The sequence below is a fragment of the Zosterops lateralis genome (genome assembly GCF_965231275.1).
Source record: "Zosterops lateralis genome assembly, chromosome: W".
Lineage (NCBI taxonomy): Eukaryota > Metazoa > Chordata > Aves > Passeriformes > Zosteropidae > Zosterops > Zosterops lateralis.
In genome coordinates this window covers 922,244-940,830 of record NC_139801.1, presented here as the reverse complement: position 1 = coordinate 940,830, position 18,587 = coordinate 922,244, and the positions used below count along the sequence as shown (strand labels likewise).

The 18,587-nt window shown below is 44.4% G+C and overlaps 1 protein-coding gene across 6 annotated transcripts in view; it reads right to left on the bottom strand.

The window, feature by feature from the left end:
- Nucleotides 1-18,587, bottom strand: part of LOC310922100 (5'-AMP-activated protein kinase catalytic subunit alpha-1-like) — a 125,215-nt gene that overhangs the window by 20,753 nt on the left and 85,875 nt on the right. For 2 of the 6 annotated variants that reach the window (XM_083882444.1, XM_083882450.1), the window contains exon 9: nt 15,051-18,583. The exons of 3 other annotated variants lie outside the window; for them this stretch is intronic. In XM_083882444.1, the coding sequence (XP_083738570.1) occupies nt 18,339-18,583 (245 nt within the window). In that variant the 3' untranslated portion in view covers nt 15,051-18,338. Of the gene's footprint in view, nt 1-13,974; nt 14,058-15,050; nt 18,584-18,587 lie in introns of those variants that run through there. One more of the 6 variants, XM_083882445.1, reaches the window with a different exon arrangement.

The following is an 18,587-nucleotide window of genomic DNA, read 5'->3' as shown; positions in this document are numbered from 1 at the left end:
TGGAAAAGATTATTCTGGGAGGGTTGTGGGTTTACCCGGGCCAGATGCCAGGCACTCATGAAAGCCACTCGCTCACTCCCCTCTGCAGCTGAACAGAGGAGAGAAAATATAACAAAGGGTTCATGGGTTGAGATAAGGACTGGGAGAAATCACTCATCAAATACCATCATGGACAAAAGAGGCTGAAATTAGAGATATGGATTTATTACTAACAAAATCAGAGCAGGATAATGAGAAGCAAAATAAGCCCTTAAAAACACCTTCTCTCCCCACTCTTTTCTCCTTTCAGCTCTACCTCCTACCCCTCCTACCCAAGGAGACAGGGAATGGGGGTTATGGTCAGTGCATCATCTGTAGCCTCTCCCACTGCTCAGGGAGGAGTCGTTACGCTGCTGCACTGTGGGGTCCCTCCCATAGCAGACAGTTCTCAATGAACTTCTTTGACATGAGTCCATCCCATAGGCAACAGTCCCCCTCAAACTTCTGCAACATGGGTCACTCTTCCAAGGGGTGAAGTTCTTCAAGGACAGGCTGTTTCAGCATAGGAGCAGGGCCCCTCTCTCCACAGGTCTCCCAAAGGATCATAACCCCCTCCCAGGCATCCACCCACTCCAGCATGGGGCTCCTCCACGGGCTGCAGGTGGATCTCTGCTTCCCCATGGACCTCCATGGGCTGCAAAGGGAAAGCCTGCTTCACCATGGTCATCACCACAGGCTGCAGAGGAATCTCAGCTCTGGTGCCTGGAGCACATCCTCTCCCGCTGTTCTGGGTTGACGGTGCCTCCTATCCCATATCGTGGACTACCTTGTTATTTTTAACAGCTGTCCCGTCCCCCCCCCACTTTCGCGGGGGGGGGCTGGGACTTTTGCTGTTGGCTCGGCTGGCACTCTCTCTCTCGGCTGCTGGCTTTTTGGCTGCTCTGGCTTGGCTTTTGCCACTTGGCTTTTTGCTGCTTGGCTTGCTGCTTTGCTTGCTCTTTTTCTCTTTCTGCCGCCTCTGTTTGTTTTTTTCTTTCCCTCTTTTCCCTTTCTTTCCCCCCTCCCCTTTAAGATTTGGACCGGCACCAGACCTGACCTGACCTGAGAAGTCCGAGAATCTCCGAGGCCCGCGAAAGAAGCTCTGCGCCCTCCCCCTCACAGTAACCTGAGCTTTTTTTTTTTCCTTTACCCTTGTGTCGGGGGGTGGTTTTTTTTCATTTGTCAATAAACTGTTTTTTTCCACTTTGTTCGAGAAATTCCTTCCCAGACCCAGGGCTGGAGGAGGGGTGGTAGAGGTTTTGTTATTAGGGGATTCCTTTGGAGGGTCTACCCTAATATATCCTAAACCAGGACACTGAGTCAAAGAAAGTGGAAAAAACCTTAATAATAATATTGGTGGTTCTTATTGTTTTGTGGGTGTATCAGGATGATTTTTTCTGGGCTCATAATGTCATTTCGGGTGAAAGCCTACCAATATTTCTGGTCCCTAGGGTTTTTTGAGGTTTTCTACCTCTGTGGTGTCTAGGGTTATTTCCTTACTCTGAGATAGCTTTGGTATTTCTCCTTATATGTAATTTGTGTAGCCGTGGGACACTAACCAGAATATTCATTGGGCTGGGCTTGTTTGTGATGATTTACAGGAGGGTTGTAAATATGCTTGATGGTTCGTTGTTATGGTTGGGCACTCAGTTTGTTAGGGGAGAAGCAGGGGAAGAGTTTTTTCAGCCTCTGTTTTCCCTCTTCTCCTTTGAATTGTTTATATCTCTATTACAAAATGTTCAATTTCCCCTGAGTGTTAAAGAGACCATCTTTCTGGCATTTAATTTAGTAAGCTTCCTCTATACTGTCTGCAGTTTATATAAAATGAAAGCTGAGATTTCCAAAGGGGCTAATGTGACTTCTGTTTAAGGGGTAAAGCCAAATAGGAGAAATCTTGAGTAGAGTGGGAAATGGGAAGATATGGGCCAAATTTTAAAGGAGTTCTCTGATCCTATAGTCTGGGACTTCCCATCTGAACAAATTCAGAACCCAGCTGAGGTGGCAAAGTACTTGAAAGAGAAGTGCCATGGTAATACTAAGGAGAAAAGGATTATTGCAGTGAGCTGGGCCCTGGCATATGTTTATCGTACTCTCTTAGATACTGAAGGGCGACAGACAGAAGACAGGGAACAGGGAGATAAACTAGTTACCATCCCAGTCACTCAGGCTGCAGCTAATATCCCAGGCTCCAGGCCAGTAGCTGAACCAGACAGTAGGCCTCAACCAAGGGCTGTTGCTGCTAATACAAGAGGCAGAAAGTGTACAAGTAAGACCGATCGCAAGGTGGAGGATGATGATGATGGTGATCCAGGAGAAGGACCTTCACCAAAATCAGAAACCACATCGAGGGGTGTAAGTTCTGGAGCCAATATTGATTCCTTTTCCCTAAAGGACCTTCGAGGCCTAAGAAAGGATTACAGGCAACAACCCGATGAACCTATAATAAGTTGGTTAGTCCGCCTCTGGGATGCTGCAGGGGAGGCTACAGTTCTGGATGGCACTGAAGCGAGGCATTTGGGATCTCTGTCACTTGATCCTGTCATCGACCAGGGCATGATGAGGGAGGCTAGCCCTCACAGCCTCTGGGAATGGATCCTGGACGGTGTAGCACAAAGATACCTGTGTGCAGATGACCTCTATTTGCAGCAGACACAGTGGAGGACCATAGAACAGGGGATCCAACGTCTGAGAGAGATGGTGGTAGCAGGGCTCATTTTTTCAGATGATGTAACAACTAGGAATCCAGACCTGGTACCATGTACACCTGTAATGTGGAGGAAACTTGTGCGACTTGGGCCACCTAAATACGCTTCTGCTCTAGCAATAATGAAGCGGGAGGTGACATATGAGACTGTGCTCAATATGGCGAAAAAGCTTCGAGCATATGCTGATGCTGTACATGGCCCAACTCAAGCCAGAATTGCAGCTGTGGAAACACGACTGCAGAAATTAGAGGACAAAATAGAGGAGAATCATAGGAAACTCAGGGAAGAGATTAAGGAGGACTTCCTCCAAATCTCGGCTGTGCAAATTAGAGGCCCTGGTATCCAACGCAGGTGCTCCTTTAATGGGGAGAGAAGGTACACCCCACAAGCTGAGTTGTGGTTCTTCTTGCGTGAATCTGGAGAGAACATGAGGAGATGGGATGGAAAGCCCACTGCTGTTTTGGCACAACGGGTATGTAATTTGAAGGAAGGTAGGTTTCAAAGAGGAAGTCTCACTAAACAGAGAGCAGCTCCAGTTGTTCGCAGCCAGGATGTCAAGTATGATGATGATGATGACATGTCCGATCCCCTTGAAGGAACCTCTAAGACATATACCCCAGGAAAGGATAATCATGCTTAGAGGGGCCCTGCCTCTAGCCAGGCAGAGGTTAGGGAAAATTGTGTGTTTTGGACTGTGTGGGCTCGTTGGCCTGGCACATTGAAGCCACAAGACTATAAGGCTTTGGTTGACACTGGCTCGCAGTGTACATTGATCCCATCGAGATATGTAGGGGCAGAATCGGTTTCTATTGCTGGTGTGACCAGGGGATCACAGGACTATACGTTGGTGGAGGCAGATGTGAGCCTGACTAGGAATGAGTGGAAGAAACACCCTATTGCGACTGGCCCAGAGGCCCCATGCATCTTGGGCATAGATTACCTCCGGAGTGGGTATTTTAAAGACCCGAAAGGGTTCAGGTGGGCCTTCGGAGTAGCAACTGTGATGGCAGAAAGCATTCGACAGTTGAACACCTTGCCTGGACTGTCTGAGAACCTGATCACAGTAGGACTTTTAAAGGGAGAAGAACAAATGGTACCAATTGCCACTTCAATAGTGCATCGGCGGCAATATAGAACAACTCGAGATGCCATGATCCCCATCCACAAGATGATTCGAGAGCTGGAGAGCCAAGGGGTGGTCAGCAAAACCCACTCACCCTTCAACAGCCCCATCTGGCTGGTGCGGAAATCTGACGGAGAATGGAGATTGACTGTGGATTATCGTGCCTTGAATGAAGTGACTCCACCTCTGAGCGCAGCTGTACCAGACATGCTGGAACTGCAGTACGAGCTGGAGTCCAAGGCAGCAAAGTGGTACGCCACTATCGACATCGCCAACGCATTTTTCTCTATTCCTCTGGCAGCCGAATGCCAGCCTCAGTTTGCCTTTACGTGGAGGGGAGTGCAGTACACCTGGAACCGACTGCCCCAGGGGTGGAAACACAGTCCTACCATATGTCATGGACTGATTCAAGCCACACTAGAAAAGGGTAAGGCTCCAGAACATCTACAATATATTGATGATATCATTGTGTGGAGAAACACAGCAACAGAAGTGTTCGAAAAAGGGGAGAAAATCATCCAAATTCTCCTGGAAGCTGGCTTTGCTGTTAAGAAAAGTAAAGTTAAGGGACCTGCTCGGGAGATCCAGTTCCTAGGAGTGAAGTGGCAAGATGGACGGCGCCAGATTCCTACAGATGTCCTTAACAAAATCACAGCTATGTCTCCCCCAACGGATAAGAAGGAAACACAAGCTTTCTTAGGTGCCATAGGTTTCTGGAGGATGCACATTCCTGAGTACAGTCAGATTGTGAGCCCATTTAATCTGGTTACCAGCAAGAAGAACGATTTCTATTGGGGCCCTGAGCAGCAACAAGCTTTCACCCAGATCAAGCAGGAGATTGCTCATGCTGTAGCCCTCGACCCAGTCAGAACGGGACCAGATGTGAAGAATGTGCTCTACTCTGCAGCTGGGAGTCATGGTCTGTCCTGGAGCCTTTGGCAAAAGGTACCTGGTGAGACCCGAGGCCGACCACTGGGATTCTGGAGTTGGAGCTACAGGGAGTCTGAAGATAACTACACCCCAACGGAAAAGGAAATCTTGGCCGCCTAAAAGGGAATCCAAGCTGCTTTGGAGGTGATTGGTACAGAAGCACAACTCCTCCTGGCACCCCAACTACTGGTGCTAGGGTGGATGTTTAGAGGAAAGGTTCCCTCCACCCACCATGCCACCAGTGCTACCTGGAGCAAGTGGATTGCCCTCATTACACAACGCGCCCGAGTTGGGAAACTGAATCGCCCTGGAATTCTGGAAGTAATTACGAACTGGCCCGAAGGTGAAAGTTTCAGTGTCGCAGATGAACAAGAACCAGTGACCCGGGTTGAGGAAGCTCCACCATACAACCAGCTGCCGGCAGAGGAAGCATGTTACGCTTTATTCACCGATGGTTCCTGCCGCGTCATAGGGATGAGTCGGAGGTGGAAAGCAGCTGTATGGAGCCCCACACGACAGGTCGCAGAGGCCACTGAAGGAGAGGGTGGATCCAGTCAATTTGCTGAACTCAAAGCCATTCAACTGGCCCTAGATATTGCAGAGAGAGAGAAGTGGCTAAGGCTCTATCTGTATACTGATTCTTGGATGGTAGCCAACGCTCTGTGGGGATGGCTGAAGAAATGGAAAGAGGTGAACTGGCAGCGTAGAGGAAAACCAATTTGGGCTGCTGAACAGTGGAAAGATATTGCTGCCCAGTTAGAAAAACTACCTGTGAAGATTCGCCAGGTAGATGCCCATGTCCCCAGAAGTAGAGCGAATGAGGAGCAGCAAAACAATCAGCAGGTAGATCAAGCTGCAAAGATAGGGGAGTTGAAGATAGACCTTGACTGGGAGCACAAGGGAGAGTTGTTCCTAGCACGATGGGCCCATGATGCCTCAGGTCACCAAGGTAGAGATGCCACCTATAAGTGGACACGAGACCGAGGGATGGATCTAACCATGGACAGCATTTCTCAGGTTATCCATGACTGTGAGACGTGCGCTGCCATTAAACAAGCCAAGCGGATGAAGCCCCTCTAGTATGGAGGGCGGTGGTCTAAGTACAAGTATGGGGAGGCCTGGCAGATTGATTACATCACACTGCCTCAAACCCGACAAGGCAAGCACAATGTGCTGACCATGGTAGAAGCCACCACGGGATGGTTGGAAACCTACCCTGTGTCTCATGCTACAGCCCGCAACATCATCCTGGGCCTTGAAAAGCAGGTCCTTTGGAGGCACGGTATTCCCGAGAATTGAGTCAGACAATGGGACTCATTTTAAAAATAATCTTATTAAAACCTGGTCTAGGGAACATGGCATTGAGTGGGTATACCATATCCCCTACCATGCACCAGCTGCAGGTAAAGTGGAGAGGTACAATGGGTTGTTAAAAACCACCCTGAAAGCATTGGGTGGGGAGTCCTTAAAAAACTGGGAGCAGCATTTAGCAAAGGCCACCTGGTTAGTTAACACCCGAGGTTCTACCAACCGAGCAGGTCCTGCTCAGTCCCAGCTCCTTAATATAGTAGATGGAGATAAAGCCCCAGTGGCCCATGTTAGAGGTTTGTTGGGAAAGACAGTATGGATCAACCCTGCCTCGAGTACAGCCAAACCCATCCGTGGAATTGTCTCTGCTCAAGGACCGGGTTATACATGGTGGATAATGCAGAAAGATGGAACAACACGATGTGTACCTCAGGGAGATATGAATGTGGGGTAAGACTCATATGTGCTGAATGTTACTACCATTGTCTGTGTGTTAGATCAGTCAGACATGAAACAGAAGGAAACGTATAAGTGTCAAAGGTCTGAGCAAGTAAGACGGATGGAAATGTGTAAGTGTCGAAGGTCTGAGTAAGTGAGATGGAAGTTTTTTATTGTGTGTCCACGATATGGGATAAGGGGTGGAATGTTCTGGGTTGACGGTGCCTCCTATCCCATATCGTGGACTACCTTGTTATGCCTAACAGCTGTCCCGTCTCCCTCCCCCCTTTGGGGGGGAGGGCTGGGACTTTTGCTGTTGGCTCGGCTGGCACTCTCTCTCTCTCGGCTGCTGGCTTTTTGGTTGCTTGTAGTGGTGTAGAATTAAGTTTTTTAATTTGGTATAATTTTTATTAAGGTTTTATAAGGTTTCATTCCTGCAGTCTCCACACCCCTTAAGTACAATCGTTAAGTTACACAATAGGCCTGGGCCACCTCCATTGTATGTCTATGATAGCCCCAGCTCCAGTCGTTAATGATCTATTATATCTTATCTCGGGTACACCCAGATACTTGGTGGCTCTGGCCAGACCAGTTGGCCAGAGAGGTCTCAGGTAACACCCCACCCCTTTCAAACCCTAAATGGTAATGTTACATCCTCTCCTGTGGGTCACTCCCCCTCATTGGTATTCAGTTCCACCCCTCTTGATAAGAGCAAGAGAGACGGAAATTCACTCTCTTGGATCCCTCACCTTCGGACACACACTCAAGCCTGGACTGCTCAGGTTTCCACCCTGAATAAACACCTTCTCTACTACCGATTGTGAGTTCGCTCCTTCTCTGATTTATGCACGCTTCTGCCAGGGTCTGGACCTGCCTAAAGTTCACGATATCACAACGAGCCCAGAAAGCCTGAAGGCAGTCTGGGAACAGTGATAGCTGCTCTGGCTTGGCTTTTGCCGCTTGGCTTTTTGCTGCTTGGCTTGCTGCTTTGCTTGCTCTTTTTCTCTTTCTGCCGCCTCTGTTTGTTTTTTTCTTTCCCTCTTTTCCCTTTCTTTCCTCCCTCCCCTTTAAGATTTGGACCGGCACCGGACCTGACCTGACCTGAGAAGTCCGAGGATCTCCGAGGCCCGCGAAAGAAGCTCTGCGCCCTCCCCCTCACAGTAACCTGAGCTTTTTTTTTTTCCTTTACCCTTGTGTCGGGGGGTGGTTTTTTTTTTCATTTGTCAATAAACCAGTTTTTTCCACTTTGTTCGAGAAATTCCTTCCCAGACCCAGGGCTGGAGGAGGGGTGGTAGAGGTTTTGTTATTAGGGGATTCCTTTGGAGGGTCTCCCCTAATTTATCCTAAACCAGGACACCCGCATTCTTCACTGACCTTGGTGTCTGCATAGTTGTTTTTCTCGTTCTCACTCCACTCTTCTCTGGGTGGAATTAAAACTGCGCAACAACTTTTTGTTTTGTTTTTTTCTTAAATATTTTATCACAGAGGAATTACTGCCATTTCTAATTGGCCCAGCCTTGGCCAGCAGCACATCCATCTTTGGAGCCACCAGGGATTGGCTCTGCTGGACATGGTGGAACCTTCTAGCATCTTCTCACAAAAGCCACCTCTGTGGTCAACCCTGCTACCAAAACCCAGGCCATGCAAACCCAATACTGAAAAATACCTGAAAGACAATGCAGTCATTGGTCACAGCCAGCATGGTTTAATGGGGGAGAAAGTCCCGCTTGTCAAATCTGATTTCCTTTTATGGCATGGTAATCCACCTAGTTGATCAAGGGAAGCCAGTTGATGGAATCTTTGCAGATTTCAATGAAGCTTTTGATACTCTCTCTCACAGTACCCTTCTGGACAAAATGTCCAGCATTCAGCTGGATAAACATGTCATACAGTGGGTAAGCAACTGGCTCATGGGTTGGGCACAAAGTGTTATAACTGAATGGGGTTACAAAAGGCTGGCTGGTCACTAGTGGGGTTCCACAGGGCTCCAGTGCTCTTCAACATCTTCATAGATGACTTGGATGCAGGACTCAAAGGGATACAAAGTTTGCAGATGATACTAAGTTAGGAGGAGCTCTTGACTACCTTGAAGACAGAGAGGCTGTCATGGTTTGACGCTGGCCCAACGCCAGACACCCATGAGAGTCACATGCTCACCCTCCCCTGCTACAGCTGAGCAGTGGAGAAGAGAAAAAAAAAATAATGAAGGGTTCATGAGTGAGATAAGGACCGGGGAAAACACTTCAAGGGCAAAACAGGCTCAACTTAAGGTTGCAAAGTGAAATTTATTACTAACAGAATCAGAGGAGGATAATTAGAAGTAAAATAAGCCCTTAAAACACCTTTTTCGCCCCAGCCCCTCCATCCTTCCCACCAACAGTGCAGGGAGACGGCATGAGGGTTTTTTGGGTCAGTTCATCACCGAGATTTTCTGCTGCTGCTGTGGGAGAGGAGTGCTTCCCCTGTGAGGCTGTGGGGTCCCTCACACAGAAGACAGTTCTCTGTGAACTTCTCCAACATGGGTCCACTCTCACGAACAGCAGTCCTACCACACCTGCTGGAAACCTGAGTCCCTCCCACAGGCAGACAGTCCTCCCAAAACTGCTGCGACGTGGCTCTCTTCCCACAGGGTGCAGTCCTCCAAGGACAGGCTGTTCCAGCCTGGAAGCAGGGGCCCTCTCTCTCCACCGGCTATCCCACTGGACCATAGCCTCCTCCAGGCATCCCCCCGCTCCAACATGAGTACCTCCCGCACAGGCTATGGGTGGATCTCTGCATCCCCCATAGGCCTATGGGCTGCAGGGGCCAACCTGCTTCACCATGGTCTTTACCATGGGCTGCAGAAGAATCTTGGCTTCGGCACCTGGAGCACCTCTTCCCCCTCCTTCTCCCCTGACCTTGGTGTCGCCATCTTGTTTTCCCTCACATGTTCTCATCTCCTCCTTTTCTCTGACTAGAAGCAAAAAAATGTGACTTTTTTTTTTCTTCTTAAGTATGTCATCACAGAGGCATTACCAACCTCTCTCATTGGCCCAGTTTTGGCCAGCAGCATGTCCATCTTTGAAGCCATCAGAGATTGGTTCTGCTGGACATGATGGAAGCTTCCAGCAGCTTTTCACAGGAGCCATTTTTGTGGTCCCCCTGCTACCAAAAACCAGGCCGTGCAAAACCAATAGAGGCCCTGCAGAGAGACCTAGACAAATTAGAGGACTGGGCAATCACCAACTGTATGAAGTTCAACAAAGACAAGTGCCAGGTTCTGTACCAGTGACAGAACAACTTTGGATATATGTACAGACTGAGGAATGAGAGGTTGGAGAGCAGCACCACAGAAAGGGACCTGGGGGTCCAAGTTGATGACAAGTTTAAATCAGTGGTTTCTCCTGGCAGCCAAGAGGGCCAACCGTGTCCTAAGGTGCATCAGGCACAGCATCACCAGCCAGTTGGGGCAGGTGATGAGCCTAGAGAGGAAGCCATACAAGAAGTGTCTGAGGTCACTTGGCTTGTTCAACCTGGAGGAGACTGAGGGGAGACCTCATTGCAGCCTACAGCTTCCTCACAAGGGGAAATGGAGAGGCAGGCACTGATCTCATCTCTGGTGACAGAACATAAGGCAATGGCATGAAGCTGTGGTGGGATGGAGCTAACAATTGGAGGCACAAAAGGTGAAGATCATGGGTTGAGCTAAGAAAAATTTACTGGAAACAGCAATAAGAAAAGAAAATGAACAGTAACAGCAACAATATCTGCTCATTTTAGTGGGGTACCTTCTCAGAATGGCCAGAGGCTTTCCCATGTTGTAACAATCAAGCTAGAGAGGTTGCTACAATTCTGCTAAAGGAAATAATTCCTAGGTTTGAGATCCTTGAAGGTCTATTCTCATATAATGGACCCCATTTTATTTCAGAGGTAGTTTAGCATGTATAAAATTTTCACTGAATGAAATGGGATTTGCACAGTCCCTGGAGACTGCAATCAAGTGGAAAAATAGAATGAATCAGAGTTTTTTGAGCTAAGGGAATAGAAATTTTGCAGAAAATAAACCCTGTTGTTCCAGTTGGTCCTCATAGGTCAGAGGGGCTGGATTCAGCTGGGTTTAATTTCTGATTGGAACTAATTCAGCACTATAAGTCTGGTCACCTTTAATAAGATCCCAAATGCACAAATAGTATGGGTTACACTGTAAGTCTGGTCTCATTCTCGATCAAAGATTCACCAGTAGTGCAGTATACCAGTTTAACACTACAAATTTGGTTGTGTTCAATAAGAACTTCTACGATCACAGATTCACAAGTAGTGTGGTTTATTGAAGCAAGAGATTATAGATTCTTCTTAGACTGATGGTGATAAATTCAGTAGATCTACAAAATATAAGTGTATAGCACTATAATCAAGTGTTCCCAGGTACACTCTGACATAGATGCACAAATCTTATCAGAGGTGTCCCTGCTTTGAGGAGGAGAGGAAAAAGCCTATCAACTTGTCTGCAAGATGGTCATATTCTCATTCTTGGGAGAAGTGGAGATGAGACTGCAGTTGTCTTAGGTTGCAATGCAAGATGTAACCAAAAGTATGTATTCTATTATCATCCGTTAAAACCAGGTGGAGCAGTGTTCTTTATCTCTTCCATGACCCACCCCTCATAACTCCGGGGGGGGGGGGGGGGGGGAAGATATCTTCTGTTAATGGGCCATTGAGTCTCACTGCATGACTGATAAAATTACATCATCCTATTGTGAGATGCTCCACCCAGCTGGAGGAGCCAAGCATTCCTAACTGGATAAAAATCTGTGAGTCAGAACAACACGGTAGCCTGTTTCCACTGGATTCCTAGAGGAAGACTGGACCCATCTCGCTACCACTAGACTTTCAGAGGAAAACTACATCCTTCTACAGAATCATTGCTTCAACAGAACCACATGTGTCACTCCAGGAGGACTTGATTGAACTGCTACCAACACTCTGACCAACACGGTGTCAGGTTGTATTCTGACTCTGTCAGTGTTTTCATTTGGTTGGTTTTTCGTACTGCCGCATTTTTATTTTAATCTTCTTAGTAAAGAACTGTTATTCCTATTCCCATATCTTTGCCTGAGAGACCCTTAATTTCAAATTTATAATAGTTCAGAGGGAGGGGGTTTACATTCTCCATTCCAAGGGAGGCTCCTGCCTTCCTTAGCAGACATCTGTCTTTCCAAACCAAGACAGCAGTCAAATATCCTGTTACTGCCATCATAAATGGGGGAGGGTAGCCACTTTATATGTAAATTAGGGATATCAAGAGTAACAGAGATGTTACAAAGGCTGTGGATCTTGTGCAAGGGTGGAACAGAACTGTGATGCCTTAGTATCACTTCTTCTTTCATCTGGCCAATTGCAGGGATAAGGGTCATCTAGCATCTGCCCAACAACCTATCAGCCCCATCAGCAGGCTATCATGCTCACATTAATCCCTTCAACACATATTTTATGGCATATGTCATGGCATACCTCATGGTTGTAGGCCTTATTCCAACAGACTCTCAAGAGGCAAATCACAAAATTATGTCAGGAAACACATCCTAAACGGGTGGAGGTTTTACCTATTTTATTGATGAGAATCAAGATAACTCTATGGGTTAGAGAGGGAGGAAGTCCCTTTGAAGGAAAACCATATCCTGTCAGGAAATCTAACTAACCAAATGCACTTATAAGGGGAGGGACCTGTGAGAAATTATTTGCTATCTCTTTCTCAGGCATTACCCTCCCTGCATGGGTATCTCAACCAGTGGGCTCCACTACTTCTGGGCTCTCTAGTGCATTATTTCAAACCTGGAGACTTGGTCTACATTCAAACTTGGAAGGTTGAGCCATTAATGGAAAAGTGGAAAGGACTCTTTGGTACTTTTAACAACCTACGCAGCAGTAAAGGTAGAAGGAATTAACTACTGGATTCACAATTTGAGACTGAAGATAGCTCCTCTGGATCACCAGTGGATATTGACAGCATTGGGGCCATAAAAAAATGAAACTACACAAGAACCTTATCTAATGAATTGCACCTGAGAATCTGAATCCCCTTGAATTAGAAACCTTGAAATAGATGGTCCTTAAGGACTGTTGTTATTGTTTTGTGTATAAGTGATATTGCTACCTATAGCTATAGTGGTAATCTATAAAAATATTGGTTTGCTTAAGCCTAGAAATGTTAATGAATTATCTTATAAGGAAAGTAAAACTATTACATGAAATACAAAGTGATGATACATCCTTATGTTTTGCTGAAGTATGGAAGTGGCTTACATCTTGGTTACCAGACTTGGGGAGTTGGTTTAGGAGAATAACAGGACTAATTGTTATAGTGGTACCAGCATTTGTCTGTTACAATCCATTGTTGCTCTTTTTGTTTTACTAAAATGACCATGGAAAACAAAGAACAAAAAATAATGATGATGACCCCAGATTTAAAAGGGAAAGAATAGGAAGTAAAATATATAAAAGCTAGACAGGATTTTTGGGAATGACAATTAGCCAAACATCTCCTAAGAACTAAGCAAAACTTTTTAGCAGATGTTGAATGGCAAGAAAGGGAAGCAACAAAATGAACCATGCTAAAGAAATGGCACGAAAATGAGACTTGAAGAAAAAGAAGTATTTTTAAACAAGTCTCAAAGAGGAGATGTGTAGTATACATAATATACTTTTATTTCTATAGATGATAGCATAGGGATAAAATGTTTTTAAAATCATGGGAATTGTATACAATAGATTCGGGGGGGTGGAAAGAAAGGTTGGGCCTGGGTAGGCCTGGGAAAGGGAACCAGGGCTGGGTAGGTCCTGGGAATGAAGGTTAGGCTTTGTCTTTACTAGATCATGTGAAACTGCATCTGCATAATCATCATATGATAAATGATATGATTGTTAAATGTAATGATTGGTAATTGAATATGATTATTGTTTAATCATAATAAGAATCATGAGAAATTATGTTTGGGGGGCCTGATGAAAACTACAAGAATTCATGCTTGGATAAGGTCAATGTATACAATAGAACAATATGGGTTTAATAATTAATATATAGTTATATAATGAAAGGGCATAAAAACATGTCCACCTCAAATCCATGTTGGAGTCAGATTTGGGTCTGTACCCTTTACCCCTGATTCCCAGAGCTCTTCAATAAAAACACCTTTATATAATCATTCTGTGATTATGTGTTTCAACACTAACATAGATAGCTACCAGAAACTAGGAGCCATGACCTAAGAAGCAAGAGCTGGATTACACCATAAATGCACTCAACAAGGATATAACACAGTAATAAGCTGCTGATAAAGCCAAAGAATTTTGTTTGAACTTTGAGTTAACCTTTATCCATTAACATATTAAAATTAACTTATTAAAATACCCAGCTTTAATTGTCCCTTACTCACATAAGCCTCTTCTCCAGAGCAAGTACTGTAAAATACTCACGTGCTGGATCTTTAAACAGAGATGAAGGAAGGTGTAGTCAATGGCTTTAAGTTGTTTCACATATGGGAAATGTTGATCTTTCACTGTTGGAAGTGTATAAATACAGAGAGCTGACATACTGAGGGTATGCCAGCTTTGTGGATTCAGCACCCATCCCTGCACTGACATGTAATTAACAAAAAACTCAACTCTGTGTCTAGATTGGCTTCTTGCACACTGGGTGAATGAACCCTACTTTTAGGACAAGAAAACCACTATGAGCTGCAATGGCCTCACAGACCACCTGCTGCACCATCCCAAATGCCTTCTGACTGGCTGCCTATGGGGGAAGCTTCTCCCCATAGCCACTCCACAGCCAGCAAAGTATCCTCAGGAAAGATGCTTTCAGCAGGGGGAGGTCACCCTAGCTGGGAACAAGGCCCAGCACAACCAATAGGGAGATGGCAGGAAACCAGAAGCCAGGTCCATTGAGGGCTTATTATGCGATAAACAAGCATTTGAACCATTCAGCTTTGGGAAAAAAAAAAAAAAAAAAAAAAAAAGCAAACCAACCCACAACACAGGTACTAGGCACATCTTTGCTAACAAATAGGTCTTTAAATCTTATAATAGTAATCAACTGGTAAAATATAGTTTATTTCCAAGTTTGTATTAAACACTCATATCAAAACAGCCATGAATTTAAAAAAAATATTGCACTATCAGGACGAAATTTTTATCCATTACCTCGTGAGTTATAATGTACATGGTCAATCGTGTTTACCCACATTTTTAAAAAAATTACAATACAAAGACAATTCAGCATACTCTAGTGGGAATATACACCAATTGGTATATTTGCATAAGTTGCCTCCTTACAGTCCTGGCAGATTTCTCAGTGAAGTTTTGTTTCACAACCTATTGGCAGATATTAGTGTGATGCTAAAACATGATCTGCAAGATCAGTAGGAACATCTGAAGAGAGCAGTTTCAACAAGCAAGATCTACAAAGCATAGGAAAGTTACACAACAGACAACTGTTCTGGATTCAAAGAGTTTGTCAGTCCCCCTTTCTCCCTCCCCCCCCCTCCCCCCCACTGTATAAGTAGATTCCCACAACAAACAAACAAACAAACAAACAAAAAACCCCAAACCCCACCCCAACTCTGTTCCGTCATGAAACTTTTGTCCATCAAAACTGATTTATCATACCAATAAAATTTACTTTAAATAAAGCTATACATACTGTACACTTCTGCCAGAAACTCTCTTCAACTATCAGATACTGAGACAAAATAACCAAGGTTGCTTTAATGCATGAGTGTCAAAAAGTATATAAAAATTAAGATATTTGCACCTTGACACCTTGCACTTGTGGTCAGCATTACAAATTTGCAAACCAAGACCAGATACTACTTACAAATATTTAGTTTAACATACACAGAGACCCTTTCAGTGATTCTAAACCAATTCCAGATGAGAAACTACTGCAATTAAAAAAAAAAAATCCCTCTGCATTTGTTATATTGTACAATATTTACCAAATTCAAAATAAAAGGGGAACAAAAATAAATACACTGATTTATTTAGTACATCAAAATCATTTCTTACAAAGCTTTAAAAGACCCCACGTAACACAAACCCCCACTTAAGTAGTATTGGCATCTGGTCTCATGTTGACATCTCAATCTCAGGAATTTAAACCCAAAGCATTATTTAAGAGAAATCTTCCACTTGAGATACAGTAATACAACCTTGCATTATGGGGACAGTGTGTGACACTTGAGGATAAAGAACTGGAGTTGTAACATGTACCTATGTATTAGGCAGAAGACACCATTTCCCAGTTCAGAACACAGTTACAGCAGCTCCAGGTCTTAAGCAGCTTTAAGTTTGTTCAAATTCTGTGCTGTGCATATTTATAACTGTAACCAGTTGGCCTGAAATAGACTAATCTTATAGGTGTAGCTAGCATTTTTCAGCTAGACATTGACAATAACTCACATTCATTTTCAGGGTCAAGACTACTGTTCATAGTAATGCCTTGTTTCTGGTCTCTAACCAGGAGAGCAATCTTTGAAAGTAGGTCATGAAGTTAATTTTGAAGAGAATGCTCATTGATGAATGGGAATGTTTTATGGCATAGTTTATTGTGCAATGTTTCTATCTATTAGTGCCAGATGAAAATGGAACTGTCGATAATTACATCCAGTTAACAAGACATTAAATGTTTTTGTGCAAGTACTAGCTAAGACTTTAGCATTTAAGGTTCAATTTTGTTCTGAAAACATTGCAAAAACCATAACTGTGGTAGGATTTATGACACTGGTAACAGAAATGCACTGTTAAAATTTTTTTGAATCCCAAGCACAAGTAAAGGCTGGGCATAGAATGGATCAAGAATTAGCCCTGGGAGGACTGAGGATGGTTGTGGATGAGAAGCTCGATATAGAATCACAGAATGGCTGGGGTCAGAAGGGACCTTAAAAATCATCTGCTTCCAACCCCCCTGCCATGGGCAGGGACACCTTCCACTAGACCAGATTGCTCCAAGCCCCATCCAACCTGACCTTGAACACTTCCAGGGATGGGATGTCCACAACCTCTCTGGGCAACCTGTGCCAGTGCCTGACCACCCTTATAATAAAGAATTTTTTCCTAATATCTAATCTAAACCTGCTCTTCTTCAGCTTAAGGCCATTCCCCCTTATCCTATCACTGCATACCCAGCTGGTCGAGGGAGGTGATTCTGCTCCTCTACTCTCTTCTTGTGAGATCCCACCTGCAGTCCTGCATCCACCTCTGGGGCCCCCAACATAAGAAAAGACATTGACCTTTTAGAACAAGTCCAGAGGAGGCCACAAAGAGGATTGGAGGGCTGAAACACCTCCCTATGAAGACAGGCTGAGAGATTTAGGGCTGTTCAGCCTGGAGCAGAGAAGGCTCTGGGGTGACCTTATTGCAGCCTTCCAGTACCTAAAGGGGGCCTACAAGGTACATGGAGAGGGACTTTTCACAAGGGCATGCAGTGACAGGGGAAGGGGGAATGGCCCTAAGCTGAAGGAGAGCAAGTTTAGATTAGATATTAAGAAGAAGTTCTTTACTATGAATGTGGTGAGGCCCTGGCACAGGTTGCCCAGAGAGGTTGTGGACACCCCATCCCTGGAAGTGTTCAAGGTCAGGTTGGATGGGGCTTGGAGCAACTTGGTCCAGTGGAAGATGTCCCTGCCCATGGCAGGGAGTTAGAAGCAGATAATCTTTAAGGTTCCTCCCCACCCAAACCATTCTATGATTATATGATAAATTGTCATGATCAGTTTTAAATGTTCAACTGAAGAGTTGGATTATTAATGCCACAATTTAAATGGCAGAGTTCGCTATAAAGGCAGCTTTGAAAAACCTAAACCTATATATGTATTTTCAACTGCAATATGAATTCTACAACATATATGGCAAGGTAACATGATATAAACAGCTGTATCAAAGTATGAACATATTTTTAAAAGTGAAAATTTTAGATTCTGGAATGGCATGCAAGAGGCCCTAGAGCTGTGCTATTAACTACATACATGTGTTTATAAGGAACAGGATTCTCAGCCTGCAGTAGCAGTGGGGAACTGCTGTGCTGCTACCACACTAAGATATGAGCTACTAAATCTGCACAGATCAGGAACCCGCTGACAGTTCTTCATAGAACCACATTTTATTTCAGCCCACAGGGTGCCAAGTCTTCTCAGCATTAAGCCTCTCACCACTGCTGTGGCCTGAATTGTTTTACAGCCCACAGAATTTCACCCTGAGTGCATTACAAAGCCCCTACATATATTTTCACCTGGCTGGATTTGCATGCATTTAATCAAATTTATCTGTTATTAAAAGTAGTATATTATAATACATTAAACTATTCTTTATCATTTACTGTCAAATAAGAGGGAAGAATCAGCAGTTTTAACATATTACTGTTAGATGCTGACAATTCTGATCAACTAAGGCACAACTATAGATGATCAAGTCATACTTAAGCCATTGAAAAACATTAACTTACAGTGCATTAGATGTATGTATTATCAGTGAAAAAAGCGAGAAGGCCAGCATAACTTAAATATTTGAATTCTAATGTGCAATCAGTGTAAAGTGTTATGAACATTGCCCCAAGGGCACATGACTTCCTACACCTGTTTTATGCTATTGGACAGCGGACAATCAGAATTCAGCTTCAAAATAATATACATAATGGCCTATAATTATTCCAATCCCCCTGAAAATTGCATTGTGTGGCTAGTTTTTTCAGCACCTTAGTTAATTTAATTTGATTATAACTGGAAGCATCTGACTATGATTTAGGCATGCTTATTGCTGTAAAAGAAATAAGCCCACTTTCAAACTTATTGTGCAAGTATTTTAATAAGATTTGCACACATCTCAAAGAATTCTACTGTATGACTCCCTGGTCTTGGAGTTAATTCAGCCTTAGAAGAATCAATCAAAGAGGTCACTGATGGTGTAAGGGATATATCTGCAGATTTTCCCTGTGCATAACCATCTGAATCTTTTTGACAGGATCTACAGTTGCTCACAGAACCTGATCTCTGTGGAGTTGCAGTCCCAGATTTTGCTTCAGTAATTTCATCTGG